This window comes from Lepidothrix coronata, unplaced genomic scaffold (genome assembly GCF_001604755.1).
Source record: "Lepidothrix coronata isolate B3197 unplaced genomic scaffold, Lepidothrix_coronata-1.0 Scaffold0, whole genome shotgun sequence".
Classification (NCBI taxonomy): domain Eukaryota; kingdom Metazoa; phylum Chordata; class Aves; order Passeriformes; family Pipridae; genus Lepidothrix; species Lepidothrix coronata.
Window position 1 is genome coordinate 17,383,207 of NW_016690180.1, and position 24,489 is coordinate 17,407,695.

The 24,489-nt window shown below is 36.0% G+C and overlaps 1 protein-coding gene across 6 annotated transcripts in view; it reads right to left on the bottom strand.

Moving 5' to 3' along the window:
• Positions 1-24,489, bottom strand: part of SLIT2 (slit guidance ligand 2) — a 265,859-nt gene that overhangs the window by 109,873 nt on the left and 131,497 nt on the right. For all 6 annotated transcript variants that reach the window (XM_017805302.1, XM_017805295.1, XM_017805287.1 and 3 more), the window contains exon 5: positions 3,566-3,637. In XM_017805302.1, coding sequence (XP_017660791.1) covers positions 3,566-3,637 — 72 coding nt within the window. The remainder of the gene's footprint in view (positions 1-3,565; positions 3,638-24,489) is intronic.

The following is a 24,489-nucleotide window of genomic DNA, read 5'->3' on the forward strand; positions in this document are numbered from 1 at the left end:
TAGTCTGAGGAATGGCTACAAAATAAGCCATTTTTTGTCACTTTTACTGAAGAACATAATTATTTACAAACAATTAGGCTGCACTGGTGAGCATGAAGAGGACACTCTTTTTGGCCTTGGGGAGATGACATCTAAGTTTGTGAGATGGCAACCGGTATTAGCCTCCCCCACAGAAGACAGAGACTGAATTCAAACAGGGCCACCAACGTGAGAGGCTTGAAGCAGGTGACATCTGGGGATAGTCTGCAAGAACTGCATTTGTTGGGCCCTAAGAGAGACAGCAAAGAGGGGATCTTATTGCTACCTACAAGTACATCAAGTGAGAGTACAGATGGAGCCAGATTATTCTCAGTTATGAGATGCATAAGAAGTTGGAAAATAGGTAATTTCAATTAGATGTAAAGTAGATTTGTGAGGCCTGAAGGTTTCTCAGGGGTTTTCTTATTCTTTTTACCATGAAGATGTGGCAGGTTGCCTGGGTTGCCAATTCTCATAATGTTTTATCTATTATGCTTTTATCTTCTACAGAATCTATACTGTGAGTGTTATTAAGATGTCCAGAAAGAAAATATCATGGAAGCATTCATAGACAGCTTCTTCTGACAAACACCAAGAGGACTCCAGAGCTTACATACTAGCAGGAGATCGTAGTGGTATCATCAACCTTAAAGGAAGCAATTTCCTTCAGATCATCTGAGTTAACACCTTTGCTCCACAAAGACTAGAATGATACAATAAAATATGCTATCAGGTCAAGTTCTGTGAAATTTGTTAACCACCTTTGAAACAGCTTAGTAGAGCTACTGTATGTCAGGGTTATCAATTGTTCCATGTTAAAAAAAAAAAGCTCACTAATTTATATTGAAATTTATGTAATTACCGTTACTGTTGCTATACATAGCAAATCTTGGATTTACAACATGTTCTAATACAGATTTCTTTATTCTTTGTACCTTCATCCATCTCTTACATGAGTTTGGAAGAGATCAAACATCTCTAACGTTGTTTAACTACTGGGCAATTACAGAAGAAAGGCCAAACTAGAACAAATATTGAATTCTGTTTAAGAAAATTCTCAGTAAGTATATACATGTATTTGGTTCCTGAACCTTAGATTAAACACCTTCATAGATTCAGAGAGTCATTTTGGTTGAAAAAGACCTGTAAGATCATCGAGTCCAACTGTAAACCTGACACTGCCAAGTCCACCATTCAACCATGTCTCTAAGTGCCACACCTACACATTTTTTAAATACCTCCAGTGATGGTGACTCAACATCTTCCCTGGACAGTCTGTTCCAATGCAAGCATTGGAACACATTTGGTGAAGAAATTTTCCCTAACATTCAATCCAAACCTTCTTTGGTGCCACTTGAGGCTGTTTCTTCTCATCCTCTCTCTCACTTGATATTTGGGAAAGAGACTGACACTCACCTGGCTACAACCTCCTTTCAGGCAGTTCAATTCCTTTGTTTGCAGAGTGATGCTTTCTATACCTATCACTTATCATCTGTCTCTTTAGTTTTCTTGAACAATTAAATAAACCCTGTAAAATTCTTCCCATCATCCTTCTCTAAGTGCAATGTCCAAGGCTAGATGGGAGGCTGGTGTTTGTATCTCCTTGCCTCAGATTCTGGAAAGGCACAATGGCCTGGCCTAGTTACATAAATGCTGTGCTAGAATCCACCAAACTCACCCCATAAATTCATTTTTCATTCTGTAGAGGGACCGTAGAGGGATCATAAAGTTTTCAGATTAGGAGTTTGGTGGTGCTTACTTTTTTTTTTCCTGGGAGAAGTAAGGAGATATCTGTAGTATTTATTCTATCACAATAAAAATTATGTCATAGATATGATTTAGACTCTGTGGCAATGCTAAGGACTTTATGATTTTATTGCTTTTTTTAAATTATCTTCCCAAACAAGAAAGGCTTTAAAGGGAAGATCCACTGTTTATGCAAGTTTTGGACATAATAAAGGATCCTTAGATTGAAAATACACACTAAGATAAAAATAGTATATCAGATAAAGATTAGCATCCTAATGCAGTTTCTGACTGGAGCTACCTCACCATATATAAGTACACTTATATTCTAAACTACTGCTTTGCCATTAGAATATTCTCAATGATGCTGTTATTTTTACTAACAAAGTTCCTTTCTGTAGCTGTATAAATTTTCAAACATAAAAGATCATGCAGAAGAATGCAGGCTTCTCCTTGTAGCAAAGCCTCTTTTTGACCATGAATAGTGATGGGATCATTTCTGAAAAAACCTCAAAAAGTATCAATTAAACAAAGTAACAAAACTACTTCAAGAAGCACTTGCATGTTTTGGAACATAATGGATTTGAACGTAACAGTTTTTCCACTGAGGTATGGTAGGATTTCCCTGCAGGGAGGAACTGTAGTAGGTCAAACTCTTGGGCATTCTGCTAAGTCTTTGAAAAGATATCTTCCCCACCAATTTTGTTGCAGTGTTGCAGGCAGCAGAATGAAGTAGTGCCCATCACAGGAAGAGGGAAATGCAAAGGGCTGCCTCTCCAGTCCTCTCCTACTGGGGATACATGATCATGACCCTCCCTTTGTAATCACAGAGCACTCTTTTCAAAGCAGTACAACTAGAAATTTCATCTTTCTCTTTAACATCGACAACTCCATTTAATAAAAGGTGTTTCAGTAGAAATTAGATGAAAACCTCCTACAATGACCTAATATTTCCCTATATTTATTGATGTCACATAAGATAGCAATCATATTTTTTCACAGTTGCATCATGCTGGAAGCTCCATAGTCTTTCTGGAAACCACTATTGTATGTCCTCTGACTTCCCTGGTTGTTTGTAAGTGACAAGTCCTTAGCTTACAGCAGGGGTTATAGATTTTGAGGGAATGACCTTACATTTCCTACCACAGAAGTTCATCATAGTCTTCAGATTGTTCAGCTTGTTCAGTCCACTAAGCTGACCTACCATTTTAAACAGAACGTCACTGCTTTGCTTTGCTTGAAACTCACATATTTCCACATTTAGAAGCCATAAGAATTCAAAACCTGCCCATGAACTTCAGGGTCACCATCTCCAGGAAAGTGAGTATCTTTCTTTCAGAAAAGGCCACAGAAGAAAACTGTGTAAGAAAAATAGTCACACAAGTATAAAAATATATGCTATTAAAACTAGATAATAGTATGATTTTTCTTTCTTTTATACAAGCAAACCAATGTCAAACTTTTGGAATCAAAGCAAAATGATTTTTTCCTCATGAAACAATAAAATGTTTCAAACTGCCTGACATTCAAATGTTAAACTCAGGTTCCATAAACTAATAGTTATAATGCCATGTTGTCTTCAACTCTATTTCAATGTTTTACATTTCATGTAAGGCAGTTTTAGAATGTTTAAGATACATTGAAGTATTTTGGCAAAACAAATGTAAGTATTGGTTTTATGCAGAGATTCCTTAAGCAGCTATAATAGTGCTTAGAAAAACGATACCTGATACAATAAAAGGACATTGTATTGACAAAGCGTTATCATCAGAATATATAGAAAAAAGAAGAAAATACTTACAGATTTTTTATGTCCACTGCTCCTCGGAATGCCTTCCTTGGTATTGCTTGAATTTGATTTTCACTAAGATCACTAAGGAAAAAAAAATAAATTAAATGTCAAAATGCCATATATATATTTAGTTCTGTGTAAAACACAAAGGAAATATATGAAAATAATTTCAGTCATTAGTGTTCAGTCAGTGTTTTCAATTAAGCTTATTTTATTTCCTTAACTGATTTTTAATTGAAGAAAAACAAGTAGCAATAATAGTCAAATTAGTTTATCTGTTTTCCACTAAGGAGTTCCTTTACAAACAGCAACATGTATGCCAAACAAATAATTTAACAATGAAGGCAGAAATTATTTAATTTTTAACTGGGTGTTTTCACTTTTCAACCATTCCAAATCCATGACATTAAACGTTTGATAGTATGTTCAGCTTTATGTAAGGAAGGCTGAACTCCAGCAAAACGAACAAATAGTGAGATGTTGAGAAACAACTATGAAGCTGTGAAATATGAGAGATTAATATGTTTCTGATTTTTGTTTCATATATTTTAAAAGAAAGCACCATATATTTTAAAAAAAGGCATTAAAGTCATCCTGCAGCAGCAATCTCATGCTCCTCCCCAAAATCCCTGTATGACCAGCTATACCACATTATCTGAAACTATTATCTTTTACAAAAGAGAAATAGTATTAAATATATTACAAAATTATTATTCAGTAATATTTTTTGTTATCAGTATGAATAAACAGCCTTTTTTTTCTGAAATTCAGACACATTTTTGTCCTTCACAGTTAGTTCCATACTGGAAATAAAATCTAAAAAACTGTAATAAAGACAGTAGCAGAGGAGACACAAAACAAAAATAAACTAGAATCCTGAGCTTTTCATTTATGCTATGCACTGTTAACAAGCAATGCAGCACAACAGAAGATGATCAATGCATTAAAGTCAGTTTGGAGGTTTCATTTCAGACAATAATCTGCTTCCCTGAACCAAACACACCTATTACACAATGTACGGAAATGTTTGAAGGCCTTCAAAGGGACCTTGGTGTATTAAAATTAAGAAGTCAGACCTTCTTTTGGAAGCCTTCTGAGATGCATCTACCTATACACAATATGGGGAACACAATTAATTACATTAAGAAGCTTGCTTGAGCATCTGACTAAAATGTACAAACAAATAAGTTGCATAGAGGTGTCCCTACACAGGGATTTTCAGTCCATTTGCACAGCAGTTTTCTTGTGGTTAATTAGCTTTCATTTTGCTAAAACCAAACAAGGATCTGCAGTCCAAAAGCAAACCAAATGCAATCCAACTCCTAACAGAAGTAAAGTTTTGCTATGCCTTGCATAGAGGCATCTTTAGATGACCTATTTTAGAGAAAGCTTTTAGGGAAACATTGCAGAACTGCACAAAGAAATAAGAGATCTAGCTCAGATTAGGTGAATAAGCAAGAATCATTTAGCTGATTAGACACAAACGGTCACACTTCTGACATACTCTTTCTCTAAGACATAATATAGCATGAGCTCGTATTTCCAGTTCTGAGCAATCAGTCCTGAAGATCTCTTTCAGATTTATGAACATGCAAAAAATAATTTGAGGACTTTATAAAACCCCATACTCCCCAACTTAAACAAAATTAATATAATTAGTTTGAAAATAATTCCACATATATTGACAGCAATTTTGTTTTATTCAATTCATTGTTAATTTATGGAAAATCACTCTCTATTTACTAAATTTTTCACAGTTCATGCACCTAATTGCACTGCAAAGTATACTTAAAAGTAGACCAAATTTTACTACTATTAGTCATGTGTGAAAAACAGAGAATCTGTGAGCTGTGATTTAATTTTCAAGCCACCTAAGTAATCTTGAAATGGGATATAACTGCATTGCTCTGACAATAAATTCAGTGGCAATGAATGTAAAAGCAGCCTTCAGCATTTGTTACGGTAACATGATTTAACAGCCTACTTCCTTGAAAAAAAATTCCCTTATAAGCATACAACACAAATATCTATATTTACACTTCTCTTTAATTGACTAATACACTTTACCTATATCAAAATTGTGCGTGAAGTGGTTAAACTAGCAGTTAGGATTTGTATCATGTTAGTTTATAATAGAGATGTATGTATATATCCATTGCTGTACTCATAAATATATACTGCAGGAGATAATGGGTAACAGTGCATTAAGCTTTTTATGGCATTTGATAGAGTATCATCATTCACCATTTTATATAATTTAAAAAAAGTGGAAGATGAGCAATATTGAGACAATACATAAATTATTTTAAAAAATCTAATAGAAAATATCAATGATCAAAATTTTTCTTTCCTTGCCTAAAGGCAAGTCTTAGCACAAACACAGGGACTTACAAGTGACAGCTACTGTGCCAGGTTCCTCAACACACAGTACACCAAGGCTGTATGCTTGCATAGGTACATCTGTGCGTATGCATGTGCAAAAACAGCGGACTAACTTTTTGCATGCTGGATTTACTGCTGAGTCCACACAGTTAACACCATCTCCATGTAGCACGGGCTCAAGAAGACTGAAGTACAGTGCTCCCTGCTAATTTTAGCACATTTCAAATGTAAACTACTTGACTGCAAATGTTCCCAACCTCGCTATACAAGGCACTGTTTAAAGCATCCCTCTAAATGTGGAGAGCTAAATAAGGTTGGCATATATTGTTTTCCAAGAGTAATTTTCTGCAACGTATCAGCTGCATTTGTAAAACCTTCTTGGAACTGTTTCTGTAACAAAAGTGTAAGTTCATTTCTACACTACAAAATTCTACCTCTTATAAAAAATATGATTTTCAACACAAAATTTATGTCCTTATAGCAGAAAAGTTTTTAGTAATTATTTATTGATTGCTTCAAGTTTTCATCTGCTCCATCTAAAACGGTTTCCTTATAAAAACCTTGAGGGGTTTAAACAAACATTCATCTTTTTCTTGCATAAATTATACCTACATTTCACGACTCAGAAGCTGCTGTGTGGTCTTTTTTATTAATGTTTGAACCCCTTCCACTGCAATTCTTGGACAGTTCACAAAAAAGGTCACAAGCAGCATAAGGTGCACTGTGACTTTCAGGGGAAATGGGGCAAAAATCTATTTTGTAGGTAAACCCAGACAATTTGCAGGTCATTACATTACATTGATTTGACTTTGCAAATTATATTCTGCATTGGAGAAAGGTGCAAATCTCCTTTTCAGCCTGATGGTCATTGTTTTTCTGCAGTAATAACTATGAAGACTACAGCTCCCATTTCAAAAATAGGCAGCACTTGAATATAAATTATGATGCCACTTGGTACCCCTAAATTTAAAGAGGGTCAATAAAATTTAAGCCATGAAATGAAACATCCTACTTTTACAAGAAATTAATTTGTATTTCTGAAAAAAAGGCATGAACTTGCTTCACATTCGAAAGCAGCAATCTGACCAAGACATTTTCATTGGAACAAATTGTTCTCCATTATTATTACAGCCCAAGACCTTACATCAAAATCCATCACCCCTCTGCTGGAATAGCACACTTGATTAAAAAATCCTTTGTATACAGCTAGAGTGAAAAAGACAAGGCTATCCCACAGAATTTTACTTTTTTTTAAATAGAGCACAATGATCTGGCAAGATGTTTTGACAAATTCATTTCTGTGCAGATTCTAGCTGTCACAGAGGCCTCTTTCAACTAAGTTGTTCTTGACTCCATTATATCATTCCTAGAAAGATATATTCCCATTTATTAAGTCTGAAGTAGAGTACCTTAGACTTTCAAGAAAATTCCTTAGTGCAACTTTGTGGGTTTCATTGATGTCACTCTCTGGTGGGCAGAGCACTTCATCCCTTGGCCTCCACCATATCTCCTTGCTCTGGCATTACTAAACCTGTGCTCAGGGCCAGGTGTAACTTCAGTCTCTCTGAATGTGAGATGTTCTCGAGGAGAGCACTCAGGTTTGCTTCTTCAAATCAAAAGGTGGCACTGTAATACTGGGGTTAAATAGAAGATTTGCACACAAAAGCCACCCGGGCAAATTAGGCTGGCAGGAGCTGATACAGGCTCTTTTTAGAGGAGCCGCAAATGAGCACCACTGCTGCTCCAGATGTAACTGAACCAACCTAGTTACAGGGGTTTGTTTCAGGTATGTTTAAACTGTATACATGTCAAGAATTCTTCTGAGTTGTAATATTCTGGCTGCAACCTCATTTTCTCAAATGTAAAACCAGAATACCAGAATCCATACACCAAACAAAGCTGAATCCCACTCTAAATGAAGATACACGGAACAGAATGCACAAAGATTCCTGAACTTTTGTCCAACTACAGCAATTCTTTGAAAAACTTGCATACCTTTTTTTTCCCCCACAGAAGGTCAGGTGTGTTTTTCTAAATCAGAGACTAAATATGCTGCATCTGAATAAATACTATTTCTTATAATTAACATAGTCTATCCAAGTATTCAAACTCATCAATAAAACCAGAAATACTACAGATCCTCTAAGGTCTGCAATCAAGTAAGTCCTGGAATTACTGTGCTTATGTAAAATATAATTTATTTTTAAACAAACAGGATCAAGGCAATTTATATGCAATATAAACTGATAAGAACATATGCCTCAGCTTTTAAACAAATCTCCAATGATTAAAGATTTCATTCTGATATTCTGACAAAGCAATTGGACTTCTCTAATTTGAAATTATGCCTAAAAGAATGTAGATTTCTGTATTTCACAAACCAATGAAATTGGAAAAAAATTAATAACACCCCCAAAAAACCCTTCACTCCATCCTCCCCCAAAAAGCAGTTTCATTTTATGTATTCAGTTATTTATTTTTTCCTCATAATACATTGGTAATCATAATGCATTATGCTTTGTGGAAATGCATAAAGACCTTGCTGAAAACCTTGCTACTACTGAATCCTTCGTAAGAATAGGATGGAAACAGCACATTTCTATTTATCATATTTACTGGTTAGTAGATAGAAGTGTATCAGGGAAAAAAACCCACATCTTAGAATCCTGTGAACATCTGAAATTCATATCAATAGAAAATAATAACCTATCCTGCCCAAAAAACCTCAAAAACTTATATACAGTGCTGTTTTTTTATCTGAAGATAAAGCCCTTAGATAACCTGAAATTAATGATCCTGACAGAGTGCTTCAGCTCTTAAAAAGTGCACACAGTACTGCATTGCAGCTATTTTATTACTCACCATGTATGGTTCGCAGTTGAATATCCTATATACCTTAAAAAGGAGCACTCAATTTTTAATGATATAAATTGAAATACCAGATATAATATCTATATCATACACTGCTAAGGCTGTCTCACAGTTTTCTTGTGTGGCTAAACCATTGTTCGTTCTGAAACACTAAATCTTTTGAAGATAGCAAACCTGTTTGTAAATTTAATTACTTGTAACTTTATTTTCCTCTATGGTTTAACCTCCCTCTGTGTCTGACCAGTGATATCATAAATCTATACTGCCATTCTCTACTTTGCAAAATACTGAGTACTGGGAATGAGTAATGTGACCTGATTTGAAAAGTAAAAGGTAGAAATACTCAGTCAAACTAAGTATTGAAAACTTACCAGTTTATTTATGCCAGTTCTTAAAAACATCTCAGAAGGTGGCTATTCCATTCTTAATAATTACTTACACATAAGTGACATGAAAGAAGTAAGCCTTACTTAGTACTTCTCTCTTACTAGAAAACAACAGTTTCAACATTAGCTAACTATGTTCTTCACAAAATCCCCCTGTACAAGGTGACAAACTACACTAAATGAGACTACAGGGCATTAAAAGAAATAAAAAGAATGACAATTATTTAAATTATTTGACTGAAAATCAAGTATGTGAATTTGGACATGGGGATTTTCACTTCGAATACAAAGGTCGTGAAAGAAACAAGCAACATATTTCAGGATAGTTCAGTTGAAAGGGACCTACAATCATCATCTAGTCCAAGCAGATGATTTTGATGGAATGAGTAACAACATCTCTTTATGAACATAAGTATCAATCAGACATTTATCCTAAAATAATAGAACTAACCAAACAATTTGGTTATGAATATCAAACAATCCTCTCCTACTCAGCTGTTTTCATTATGATTGGCTTTTTCCTCAGTACTTTATGGTGTTCCGACAGTATTTCTGTATCTAAAATGTCTTAAAATTAAAAAATACAGAAAATTAGGTGGCAGGGAGAAGACAGACACCACCTGTTTGTTAAGAAGCTCCTTGCAGAAAGACCCTGCGAAACATGCTCAGGCTACTCACTGGATCCTGGACTTCAGTAAGATACCTGTGAGGTCTTCCATGGCCTGAGATAGTTCTCCAGTCACATTCACATTAATGAGGCACATCATCTATAACCTCAAAGCTATTCCAGAGCAAGACTCAGGTTTGCAAGAGCTATTACTATTTATTCCCTTCGCTTTGATCTTAGGGAAAACAAAGTACTCAGCCTCACTGCGCAGCTCTGGAGACACCAGCAATAAAATGTGAGATCTGGAAGGTAAGAACATGCTGCAACCTGACAACAGAAGAGAAGGAAACCACAGCCCCAAGGTTTAATTGTGTCTTGATATGTCTCCAGAGAAGTATGGGGAAAGATTAGTTCATGTTATCATTAAGACTGACAGCTGCCTCTGTTTGCAAAAGATGTTGTGGGGTTTCCAATGCAAAAAGGAGAGAATGAAATGCCAAAGTAGGTTTTTCATGTTTCAATGGAAATCTGATTTGGATTTCATTCCTAAAATGACAGTTTTCCACTTTCTAAATTTGAATAATAAATATGAATTTCTATTCTGTATTAGGTGACATGTGTTATCATGGAAAACTTCTGATCAGATTTTTTTTTCTGCTCATGAACCTTCATTTATCACCATACAATCATAGTCCTAAATTGCAAAGTTCCAGTAAGACTAGGACCTTTTCTGAAAGCTACAGAGGCACACATTGGCAACCACTAATTTTATTGTATTAGGATAAAGTATGTAAGTATGAAAATTATTTTCAGAACTGTGTAATGAGAATCAAACCAAAGTACAAAGTCTTCAAGAACACAAATGCTACTGAACATTATGGTCTCAGTGCAGGGGGAGTATCCTGGAGAGAGAATTCCTCTAAAATTAGTAGCTCAGGTGAACTGAACCTATTGAAGCCTATTTGGAATTCCATCATGGTATAAATATATGATATTGTAACATGAACTTACTAAAAAAACCATGAATGTTAAGCAAATACATTAATATATACAAACGAGTAAGTACTTTTCCCATCAGTCAAATGAGGCTTATCCAGTTAACTGTTAGAATACTGACATATGCTTGGCTTTATAGAGTTATCATATAACAAGTTACAGTACTGCATCACTTATTTATGAAGATAATCTTATACCCAAATGGCTTGTCATGTCCTTTTAGCGAGGCATAACTTTCTGGCAGATCTGTGGATCAATTAAGACAGACAGAAAAAGGGAATGTTTAAAAAATATATACTTAACAATCCAGCCTAAACTCTAGTACTGCAAAAACAAAACAAAGAAACAAAACAGGCAGCAACTCTGCTGTACCATTATTCTTTGACTATGAAATAAACCATTTAGCCTCCTATTAATTTCAATGATTTTTTTCTGTTCTTCAGTAAACCATTAATTCCAGTTATTCCTCTTCATAACCAAGATACAAAAGGTATCCAGTACTATGAGCAGCAGTCAATGAGGCACTCATTTATCCCTTTATGAAGATAAAAACTATGAATTATAATTTCAAATACTAGTTCTGTAAATCATTATTGCTGATGCTTCCAATAAGAGGAATAAAATTTCATGTACGAGAAAGGTACTATTAACCTCCTTTTACTGATTAAGAAACCAAGGTAATATGTATCAGTGGTAGCATGTATCAGCACCATGCTGAGGAGCACAGAACCGATGAGAAAAATTTAGATCACAAAATTGCAGGTTCTCTCTGCATCACTAATTTCCATTTGCTCTGTTGACTCCCTAGAGGTTCAGATCGTGTACATAGCAGGCACGTAACCTATTCGCACGCTAAAGCAGGATCACTCCCTAGGCCATGGTGTGCTACATTGCCCAAGTGAATATTTAGCGTTTCACAACATAGGGCAATCGTCACTGCAACATGGACTGAATTATTTGAATCACAGTAATTCCCATGGTAAACAATGCATCTTTTTCTTTTCTAAGAGTATTCAGACTGAATTTCCCTGCCCACTTTCATCTCTCAGTTTTTAATGGTAACACTTTTGATGATATCATTGATGTTTCTTTCATTCTTAATGCTTGACTTTTTTAAATGCCATCCATTTATAAATCTATTATGGAATCAAAATGTACTTCTTATTATAGCTTTTGGTGTATTATTATCTGTATTATTTAAGCAGCAGATCTTTTAATCCACTTTATCTATTGATTTATTAAAGCAGAGGGAGAGATCATTTACACATACAGTATAGAACATATACAGCAAAAGAGAAAAAATAACACACTACACAATAGTAGTACTGGTAGCCTCCAGAGTTTATCAGTACTTTCAACCTCAACATTTAGAATAAGTCATCAAAAAATTTAATTCTGACAATTAGTGCTAATCTTTTTTTGTTTGAGAAACAGCCTGACTCCTCATATCTATGCAATATAATACACAACTTACTTATAATTTTGAGTATTAGTAATTAGTTATTTCTGAAGAATGAAAATAACACAAAGTACAAGTACTAGGTCTCTTAGCTTTTAATAGGATCACATTTTGGGTTTGGAGTAAGACAAAACCTCCAGTCTTATTCTTGGCATAAAAGTTAATCCATGGGCTGCAAAATCAATTCTACTCTACAATGTCTCCAAAAGTGCACTTAAATCAATTTGTATACTCTGATTCCACTGAAAATAATTGCTTAAAGACATTCACCAGTTATTCTTTTATTGTGCTAGAGTGGCCTAGCATGGCAAATGCTAATTGTGCAATAAAAGAAGAGTATTAGGACCACACATATATTTTACTGGAGTCTTGGAAATTATTTTTTGAAAAGGAAAGCAGTCTTTATATTAGTCTGTTCCACTAAATTAATATGTAATCCCCTTTCGTTTAGACTAAAAAACAAAACAAACAAACAAAAAAAGAATTAATTAATTTCCTCTAAAGAGGAAAGGACCACCTACAATTTCAAAGAGAGAATTGCAATGCTAGTTCAGGTTTGGCTTCAGTGTAATCCTTTTGATAGAAAAACTTGAAGCTCTTAAGAACACTTCCCACTCCTCCAAAGAAAAACTAGACAATTCTTCGTCCCCCATAGAGTCTCACATTGATCAGGCTGAGGGAAGATACTGAGCGACATTTACTGACTGCTGCTTGTCGTGCATCCCTAATAGCAATATCATTCCCCTAACGCCCCAACAGCAGCAGGGCTGTGATGTGTGAGGGTATCGTTGACCTACAACACTAATCGGAGTTTGCAGAGTGGGAGATGACTTTTTACCCATATGGATGTATAACCATATGATGAGGCTGCATCTCAAGTACTGTGTTCAGTTTTGAGCCCCTCACTACAAGAAAGACATTGAGGTGCCAGAGCATTTCCAAAGGGCAATGAAGCTGGTGAAAGGTCTGGAGCACAAGTCTGATGATGAGGGAGTTCGGGGTGTTTCGCCCGAAGAAAAGGAGGCTCAGGGGAGACTTTGTGGCTCTCTACAACTACCTGAAAGGAGGCTGTATCCAGGTGGGGGTCAGTCTCTTTTCCCAGGTAACAAGTGACAGGACAAGAGGAAATGGCCTCAAGTTGTGCCAGGGAGGTTTAGATTAGATATATTTTTTTGTTCATGCATTTTCCCCTCCTTTTTATTTAACCAGGTTGGAATTGAAGGCAAAATAGAAAATAACTTTTATGAGTAATTTTTTCATACAAGGCTACAAAAGACGGTTTCTTTGTAAGGAAAGAGCAAAGATTCTGCTATTTTCATTTTACCAGTCTCTGATAGGTCATTTCGTGATTAATTTTTAACCAATTATTACACTTGACAGACTTCAAAATGCACTACAAGTTAAGAACTTTAAAAGAATAAAGCAAGATGCTGCCAGGTAACTTTCACTTCTTCTGGTACGTTAGACACTCAGCATATGCACGGCTGAAACATCCATTTGGCTTGGCTGGGGAATCTGCTCACATTAAGAATAGATGAGATGGCATACTTAACTTTCCAAAAGACCTCTTCAACAGTATCTGAAAAATCTATCACTACTTTCCCCTGTAACAAAACTTCTTTTTTAGAAGAAGTTCGCAGCTGTCAACATGTCTTTAATATTTAATATTGTTTCACCTGCTTTGGAATTGAAACTGTAAGAACTTTGAAGAACTGATTGAAAGGTTGTCTGGTACACTGTGTATTTTCACTATACAGTCTATAACCCTGTATGTTCTCTTCTGAAATATCACTCAGCAAGCCATGGCAATTTCTCTCTTTCTTCAAAAACAGAGCAGAGCAGACTCCTGATCCAATCCCATTATGCATAGCTGCTATTCCAATATAGCAATAATTACATCCCTGGACACAGACATTTTTCATGAAGTAAGGCTCCAAACTTTTACTCTAATAATAAGCTGAGTACTTCAAGTGTTTCCTAACAGTAAAACTAACCTTGAACAATTTGTCAAAGGACAGGTAAAATTTGGAGAATAAACTAGAAAAGATTTTGCAGACCATTAATGTTAAATAGCAATTTCACTGTGCTCACTCTTCCTTCACATGAGTGGAATGATGCAATTTGGGGATTGTCTCTTGAAATGGGCTGATTGCTTAATAAGACATATTTATTGTACAGTCTTATCTTTATACAATATGTGTGTAGTTGCATAATATACATGAAGAACTGACGTTTAAAGCTTTGAGACAGTTGCCTGTCATTGCCAAAAACTATGCTAAAACCAGTGAAAGACACCAAAGAAAATTCTAAAAGGATTACCATGGATGATTAAAAAAAATTGATAACAGCTAAGCTACCATCATAATTATCAAGATGACCAATATTATATCATTGTTTTCTTGGGCTTCACCCATCTGCTTATACCCATCTGTCATTTCTTAGACTGCAATACATTTCACAGAAACTGGGTGTTGGTTGGTATTTTTCTTACTCTGTGTTTGTACAGCGACAAGCACCACTGGACCAAAAAACTAGGAGTTTACGCTGTTCTATGAGTAAACTAATAACAGGAAGGACAAGAAATGTGTTCCTATCATCCTCCACTTCACTAATAATGAACCAGAAAAGAGTAATAACAAGTTTAGTTATTTGAGTAACTGGATTTGACTGGAGTTTTTGTTTATTCTATTTCTTGTGTGTTGTGTATGTATGTGCTGGTTAATACGAGTCAATTAAAAGCTCCTAGGAGAAAAAAGAAATGAAATTGTTGAAAAACTTCATGGTAATTACTGACACATATATTCAAGTACTCTGGAACTAAAACTTCCCACTGACCAGGATTAAATTGCTTTAATATTCTAGCTGAGTATCCCAAAAGTGACAAGCCTCAAACTTCTGTTCAAGTCTTCTCTTTCTCTCTGAGCCTGCCTTCTCTTCTTGTTCCAGCCTCTTCCCCCAAACTGCTGTCACCACAATCTCTTCCTTCTCATTGCCATGCAAGGAATCAGAATTTCAAGAGGTAAATTCTTGTTGTAAAAGGAGCTGAGAATACAGCAGAGGCAGTACAATTGGTCTGTAAAAAAAGAACAGTTCATCCCCTCCTGGGCTCAGGGGCCATTTAGAATTGAAAACCCTTGTAAAAATGGTTAAAATGTACATAAGCAATGAAAAGAAAACTGGTCATTCCAGAATGAACTGATCACAACAAACTTCTTAATCAACAGCAAACTAAAAAGAACAACCATAGGTAAAAACCTGGATCAGAGTGGTCCCAAGTGTAAGAATGTGAAAAATCCCATTGCATGTTACAGCCGTGGCTGTATGCTGTTGCCACAATACTAGTATGTAAATTACATTTAAATGTCCTAGGGAAAAATAATCCACAAAACTGAATTTAATATTTTTAAATAAAAGCTTAAATTATACTGCTACTTCTGCCATATTTATTTCCTCTTTTCCTCTTCAAGCTTGCAAAAAGCTTCAGCTGTTTGCACTAAGAATAATTTTTATTCAGACATTTTTTTAAGCTTGAAGTCCACAAAGCTGATTTTCTGTTCCAGGACTGCACTTTTCCACTGACACCATCAAGAATAGCTGCTCTTAACTGCACTTTAAAAACCCATCTTCTCTGCTTTTAAACTTTTTTCCTCTATCTGCATGTTTTCAACTCTTTTTTTTCCAAATTGCTTCCATGGAAAATTCTTTCCCTTCTACCAGTTTTCAGACTCTTCTAAGTAGCTGAAGGAGCTTTCACTCAAGTAACTATACAGAAAATCCTACTGAGAAGCCCTAATCATTACGATAAAAAGTGATTACGTGTGGGGTATGGTGGGGACATTTTGTTGTTTGAGTTTTTTTTTATTTAGGAAGGTGAGTGTTGTGTTTTGCTATTTGAGGGTACACAAAGGCAGTTGGATGGGATGGATACCAGCTAAGCAACTGCTATCAAATGAGAGTGTAGCATACCTAGGATGAATAAGGGTGACACTGATGTCTCCATTCACAAGATATTACACACTCTTGTGGCAAGTAAATAGATAATTTCAGAAAAGAAAGGTCTAGGTGACCACACAGAAACTGAGGACAGTTACGCTAATGGAAAGAAAGATCTATTAAATGTACTTAAAAAGACCCCGACAAACAATACATGAGCTGCCTTATTGCTTGAAGAATAATTCAGAAATATACCATGAAATGTTTAAACACTTAGATTGACTGTATTTTGTTTAAACCATAAATTTTAAAAAGGGATTTAAGAAATAAACCTAAATATACACATGGCATTGAGCTTGTATGGATAAGAGCCATTAAAGAAAACATCATCTCAGCACTACACACCCAGTTTTTCTGCTAAAGCAGTCTGTTTTAAATCCATTCGTACTTCTAGGGAATTCAGGAAGAGTTTTGCCAGGTTAAAAGTACTAGGACGTGCATCTTACAACAGCAAGTGCATCTGTACTCACTCTTTTAACTGAGTAAGAACAGATCTCCTCTGAGAATGAGATCAGCTCTGAGCTCTGAGGTGATTGAATTTAAACGATATTTACACAGATAGCTGAGAAGGTGTGAAGATTTGCTTCTTCACAGGCTCCACTGCACTTGCTATCTGTTGCCATATGGTTAATTCCCTCTCATGCTTATTCTCCTGTTTCAGTTCATGTTACAGTATACTCTTTTACAGACCTGCAGCTTCCAACATCTGTAGCAAAGGTCCCAGAAATTGATTTAGAGGCTGAAATACAAGCATATCCAATCCTGCTCCTACACAAGGCAATATATCTTTGTTGGAAGACTGACACATGGTCCCCATATGCACCAGTGATAACACAAGCCTGCCAGGCACAGATGTACTTATAGCTCCAGAGAGATGCAATCTAATGATGGATAGGAATAACCCAATCATACGAACATTTGTATTTGTAAACCCTACCTAGTGCTACAGACAATATGTCTACATTTCACTGCCACACTTCAAGGATATCAAGATGTTCCTAAGGTATGACAAGCATATGATAAAACTTAATGGTATGTAAGATAGACAGACTGCTTTCTGAAGCACAACTTAATAGTTGGAAGATTTAAAAATTAATTGCTCTTCTGGCAAACGCAATGAAAATTAAATTAAATTAGATACTGGAACTTTTTCACTAGAAGGCTCTGGCAAAATAAAGTTAATAGATGGAAAGCTTTCTGCAATTAAAAGTGACAGGTGCATTGCTTTCTCTAAGCTTTTAAATCACATCTGTCAAAAAGCCTACTAAAATGCATTTTTTAAGCCCCTTCCAATCTACTCAACTTTTATGAACCAAAATACTGTAGAATTATTGAAGAAATATCACTTAAGTCACAGCTTTATGGCAGTAAAGAGCTAAAATTTCTATAGAGTTATACATCTAACATATTTAGGACAATGTATTAAAGCACAGAATGTAGGGAAAGCAAGTTAACCATGGAAGATGTATTCAAGGAGGAAAAAGAGTTTCACTCAAGGAGGTTTTTGCTGCTGGGAAAACTAGGCCTAGAAAAAACCTAGTGTGGGAGAGAATTCTTTCCCATGAACAGAAGTACCTATTTTTGCCTGTCTGTTTTGAGAAATTAACTCTGTTGCAAGAAAAGATAAAAGTTCTCACATTTGTTGGAAGTCTCTTGGGGAGACAAAGAAACCATAAAGTACAGAGGAGATTATTGCTTTGAAGTTCTGTGCATGCCAAAGGTAGTGTTATAAAGGCACCAGAATGGAACACCCTGGGCTGCTTTTTGCCCCTGCTATGTTTGTACTTAGTGTACACCCTTAGTATATCCAGGGTTTCTGACTTCGGAATAAACCTTTTCTTAATACCCTAGCTGTGGTTTGGTCATCTGGGTTCACCTGTGAGCATATCATTTCTTACACAGAGTAACTCTGTCTCCTGTTCCCATTCACTCCATTTGTCAGCACGATTTCCTGCTTCCACTCTTAACCAGTGCACAAGAAATACGCAACTTGATTTCCCCAATTTAAAACCAAGTTTATAGTAAATTCAGTGACAGTCTTGTTTGAATTATCTACTCTAAGTGTTTAAACTGATTTGGAAGAGAGACGGTTACCAGTATTTATACCTTCTTCGAAGAAACTTTCAAGACAAAGTGTCTTCCTTGAAAACAGGCAGAAAAGTTCGAGGTCAGCTTCTGCTGTGCTTCTTACAGAGTGAAACATTTTCAATGAACATGTGTTCCAAGAGTGGGAGCAAATCCACTTTTTACACATCTTCTCCCTGCCCCCTAGCCATGCCTGAGCCAATCCTTTACCTCTCATTCCTCACTCTCAAAATCAGGACGTACTTAAACCCAAAACTCAAACACCCCCTTCCCCAAAACCTCTGATAACAATTTGGTTTTGGTTTTCATTTTGTTTTGTTTGCTGGGGTTTTTTAAACTAATCAATAACCCTAATTTTGATAGGTTAGGAATGAAGTATATTTAAGGGAATGCTTCTCATCCCCACCAATTCTGAAAACAAACAAAAGTATTACTCTTCAAAGCTTTTAATTATGAACTAAATGAAAATCTGTTACACATTGTAAGATGGACTGTGACAACATGAATTGTACAGGCACACCACCTTCAAAGATGTATGATGGAAAATTGTACTAACTCAGTTAAACTCTTATTAACCAAACATACAAATAATCTCATCCCAATTCAAGAAAGTACTGAAGCATGTACAATTTAAAATATGTGCTTAAATACCATTGAATTCATTGTAACAACTCACAAGTATAGCGTTAAAACATGTGATCAAATATATCTTTGAATCACAAACTACTTACCAAAAAACAGCAGTGAACACTATAGGCTTCCCTAATTTAAGTATGTATGAACAAAGACAAAATTCCCCTCAAATGGAGAGATAGAACAAGAAAAACATGAAAATAATTTTCCATAATCAATCTATAAATTTTCATCTTGCCCCATGACGAATTATCGTGACACTAAAAATAATATCTCAGGCAACTGGTCCAGGTAAAAGTCCTTAACAGAATTATCTTTTATGTTTAAAAACTCAAGGTTTTGGTGCTGCTTTTTGGGTTTTCTTTGAAGAATGGGGTGAATCTTGCCAAGTTCTCAGTTACCCTCATAAAAAAAAAAAAATTGAAACGGCAAAGACCTCACATGCTTCTCCCTAGCACTCCTTATGATAATGTTACAGGGATTTTTCTCAGAGACAGAAATCTCTTCCAGTAGCCAGGTAGATGAAAGTTTTGTGGTGGAAGGCTGGTATTTCAGGAGGAATGATCGTTCAAGATAATACCATACTTCAAAATTTTGTGTCAGGTCTGCATACCTGCAGAATAACAGAGGAATTTTGCTAGCAAGAACAGCATTCTGGGAAAAATCAAAAATAGTAAACACACACTGGAAGAGTGTATATATATATATATTACTGGAAGAGTAAACACAGACAAGGATTCATCCCTGACGCAACTGAGTCAGTCTAAGAGCTGAACTGCTGTGGTACTGAGTGCTTCACATACGCAAATTAAAAATACACTAAAACTACTAAAAGAACCAAGTAGTCACGAAAATATGTCTACAAACATTTGTTCCAAATAGGGATAAAAATATTCAAATATTTTCCCTTAGTAGCAATTTTAACTAGTATGGATGAGAGTGAAAGGTCTGCAATCTGTGAAAACAGATCAAATTCAGAATTCAGTAGGGATAACTAATATCTAATTAAGCCCTGTATCTGCAGTATATTTTTTTTTCAGTTTCTTCTTCCGTATCTTTTTTGCCCTCTGTTAACCATCTTCCCATCCATGTCTACAAACAATGAAATTAAGCCAAATTTTCTGCACTGATACCATGTATTACACAAATATCTGAATGGAAAATATGTCGAGAAATGTTTTGATGAGCTGTATTAATTGAACTGTTTAAACAAACATAAAAACCCCATATAGAAATATAGGCTTGAAAAGAGATATTAGATAACCCTATTCTAAACAGAACTTAAAATACTGGTACCCTAAGGAAAGGGAGTAACCAGATTCAAAGCCAGCATTCAAAACAGCCTGGCCATACAAAATAAACTAGAGTCTATGTGTTGGTCATATTGATTTTATTCAGGTGTTAAGTCTAAGTTTAAAAATAAATGCTCTGATGAATTTTAAGATATGTATTTTATTTTCCTGAATTTCTATTTCATCTTATCCTTTAACCTAGCTGAAATTTCATTATAGATACTTGCTATTTATTACACTGATTAACACACCTTTTTATATAGAACAGGAAGAAGAGTCCTATAGAGACTTCTGCATATCTACACCCATTTCTGCTTGTGGGGTTTTCTTGTTTTGATTCTATTTTTTTAATTAGGGACACACCACTTCTAGCGGTTGATTACCCTCCACATACGTAAACAAATGTTATCTATGGTACAATGACTGCCCTGAAAAACCAGTAAATATCTCATATTGTCTGTTTTCCATAGTATTTTTAATATTCATGATTCTCTTTTCACTTTTTACACACGATAATAAGCAACACAAAACAGAGATTCCCAGTTGAGGCAGAGATGACATGTTAGCCTGCAGTTGAAAAGGGAAACACAGAAAAAGCTTTTAAAAAACATAGAGAAACTGACAGATTTAAAAAAAAATTAAAATCAGGATCAACCTCTTGGATAAATGCTCTTAACAATGAAAATCACAACAACCAGGTTTACAGTATAAGGATTTTATATTACTACCAGGTATGTACATGTCTAATAGTGAATGTCTTTGTCTTCCTTACACTTATGAACAGATAAAGATAATAGTAAGAAATCCCCATGTTGAAATAAAACTGAGCCTAATCTCAAGATTAGGAATCTAATCTCCATCAGAAATAAGCTATAGGTATTTAAAATGAATAGGAGGTTAATTTGCTACAGGCAACATGACATTCTGTACAGTACATAATGCATACTCCTGCACCGCAGCGGAAGTATTTTAAAACTTATGAGCTCACACAAAAAGCAACAGACTGAATGGAGAGTTTCATTATAAGAAACAGAATGTGTCAGCAACCATCTTCAAGTTGAATTTTGGTCATACAGCTCCTTGGTATTTTTCACTTTGCTTTTCTAACTAGTTCCCCTATGGATTAACCTCTTCTCACCTCTGGTTGTATATACGCTGCAAGATGGAGCTGCTGGACAGTTCATTAGAGAAGCTCCTGCTGTTTTTTCCACCGGAGAGGAGGCACCTCTAAGTTATCAGACACAGGCAGGCCCAAGTCAACATGTCTTCTAACAATTTCTGGCAGCTTTGATCAAGCTGGTGGTTCATACAAGTTTCACAGTCAAAAAAAAAAAAGGGAGAAGGAACTTCAAGGCATTTCCTGCTACTCCTTGGGAAACCAAATACCATCACTTAGTAATGCACATGCCATACTCGTATCATTCAGAGGGGGTAGTGGGGAACTTGATTTGGGGGCTTTTTCTATGTGGCACATCTTAAAATTTGAAAAGATATTTTTAATGGAATGCTAGAAAAGTTTTGTTTTAAATAACTACTAGAGAGTTCAAACATAATAATAAATCTAAGGTAAATTTCTTGATTTGATACTCCAGCTGCCTGTTTCTGAGAATGTGATCCAGTCCAAGGTTTACAAGAAGCTTTGCTTTTATAGCCTCAGCTTTGTAAAGTGCTCAAGGCTATGTGCTTCGGTTTTCCAGCTCTGTGTGGCATGGTGGCAAAGAACGCTAAACTGCATTTAAGCACTTGAAACAGGCTCCGTGGTAGCCAGCAACATTTCTCTCTGCTCAGCTTGGTCTCTTTCCTTGACACCTCTGGTGGCCAAGCCAAAAAAGTCAACAGTCTGCAGCAATGAATGAATACTCAGGATCCTTTCATAATGGTCTAGCTGATTGAGGCCCTGTTTGAGAGGCCTTACCTTGTTTCCCACACATTTTCTGACCCATTTTGCCCGTCTCTCTCAGAGGGATTTTGCCTGTTATATTGTGGGCTAAGCAGTAAACTAATTATCTTGTTCAAATCCCTTTGCAACGCCTCTAATCCTATTAGTTATAAGAATGTGTGAATACTGATTGCACAACTTAAAACAGGGAGAAACAGAAAAAGAGACGGACGCAGAGAGAAAAAGCCAAAAGGCAGGATCTGGGAAGATCTGCTAGCCACTTCAGCCTTTCAAGACTTGTCAGGACACTCAAGATTCCCACCCATCACAAGATGGGACAATTTGTAAGGCCCATATTTTCATTTTCTGTCTGTCTGTCGTGTCTGCCCCAGAGCTGCCCCTATTATCCGAAGCAGCCCGGAGCCCTTTGCTCACAGCAGAACTTGCTGACCCTTGACTCCAGTTAACAGTTACATTTTCTCTCTCTCCCCTTTCATAATGAACATTTTAATGAAGGGGATGACAATATTACAATGTGTCAAAGAAGCCATATGAAGTACCGGAAATGAATGATGTTAGTGTAGGCATCTATAGGCCCTATGAGTCCTACCTCTTTTCTTCAAAGAAACCTCACAAGTCTTATTAAAGAGCCCTCTCGCCCTCTCCCTCAGCTGAAGATACCGAAGCAGTTGCCTCCTGCTGTCCAGTACTGAGTGCACTTTAATCACTTTTCCTATTTTGTTCACACTGGGGAAGGAGCCAGGCTTCAGTGAAAAGCCTGCAGTCACAGTCGATGTTAAAGAGCATGAAATTTATCTGACTTCCATAAAAGATGAGCTCTGCCCTTCCATTCCTGCTTTTGCTAAGCTGGCTGCTCCGGGGACAGCCATTCTCTCCTCCAAAAACAAATATTTGCTTTTAGTGTGGATGGATGCTGCTGCCTAGGAGTGCCTTTCCCCTTGCTTTTTAAACTGTACGCTTAGTTGTTTCCACCTACAAAGAAGACTTGTGGTCTTGGGAAAGAAATTTAACTTTATCATTTAGACATGCTGTTTTGCAAATGAAGGTTTTAAAAATGCAAACAGTTCCTATTTTACGTGAGTAATAAGCTCTGGCTAATTGGTTACCATAGAAGCAAATTCATCAGAATTCTCAGAGTAAGAGAACGATTCACCTTTTTTTTTTGCCCCTCCTTCCCTGCAGAAATGTCTATGTCAGTGAAAACATAATTCTTAGGTTAAAATACAGAGTTTATTTTCTCACATACCATACTTGGAGACTTGAGACACCATTATCTGATGAAAATCGTAATAAATTTTGTTATTACATAGTATTCCATTATTTGCTTTTAAACCCTTGCCATTTGGAATTGGCTCTAAAATTTTTGGAAAATGTATTTCCATAATAAATGCTTGCTTCCCTCACAATGGCAAATCAATGACACATTTGTATACGTCTCACAGTGCACATCTTCTCTAAGTATCCCTGCAATATAAATGAGCATTTTCAAAACAATTGAGTGCACAACTTTAGAAATGTATATTTCAGAAGTGGTAAAACTTCTGTGTCATTTAATTACTTAAATATTTCAAATCCAGTAGAAAAATGGAATGCAAAGAATCCAAAAACAACTCTAGAAGCAATTTATCCCCCAAACATTTTATGTATATAAAAAACCTGAAAAGCAGCAACAAAATTGCATCAATGAGCTTGATAACAAAAAGATTGTGTTAATGAGGAATGAAAAGTGGTACTGATCCACTGACCAACCGCTCTGCACGCCATAACCCCCTTTAATCCCCAATTGATACTGACAACTGCTAAATGACAAGGGCTAAATTGGAGCCATAAGTAGGAGTAATGATAGACTGCCACTTCAGTATGTCATCAATTGCCAGATTAAAATTAATACCACACAAACGTTCTCCTGTAAAGTGGAGACCTATCAAAGGGAGAGAAGTGCTTCTTTAACTGTAACACATCCCAAAAATGTGCCACCGCGGGTGGGATGCACGCCCAGTGCCCAGCAAAGGTGAGCTGGCCCTCAGCAGGAGCCAGATGTGCAGGGCAGACTGTTCCTGCTGTACTTTTAGCAGTGACCACCTAGGGGCACTCAGCGTCCTACAAATCCATCGCAAATCTCAGCTTTTGATCCAGCCCCATTCTGGTATAGAGCACAAAACATATTCTCTGTCAAGCATCCTGCTTTATATTCTACTTGAATAACAATGATGAGTATTGTTTATTGATACTTTATTACTGGCAGATAACCAGCCAGACAGCCTTGTTCCCTCTAAATGCTTCTAAAGGGCATTTTTTGATAAAGGCTTTAATATACCGTGAAGATTTT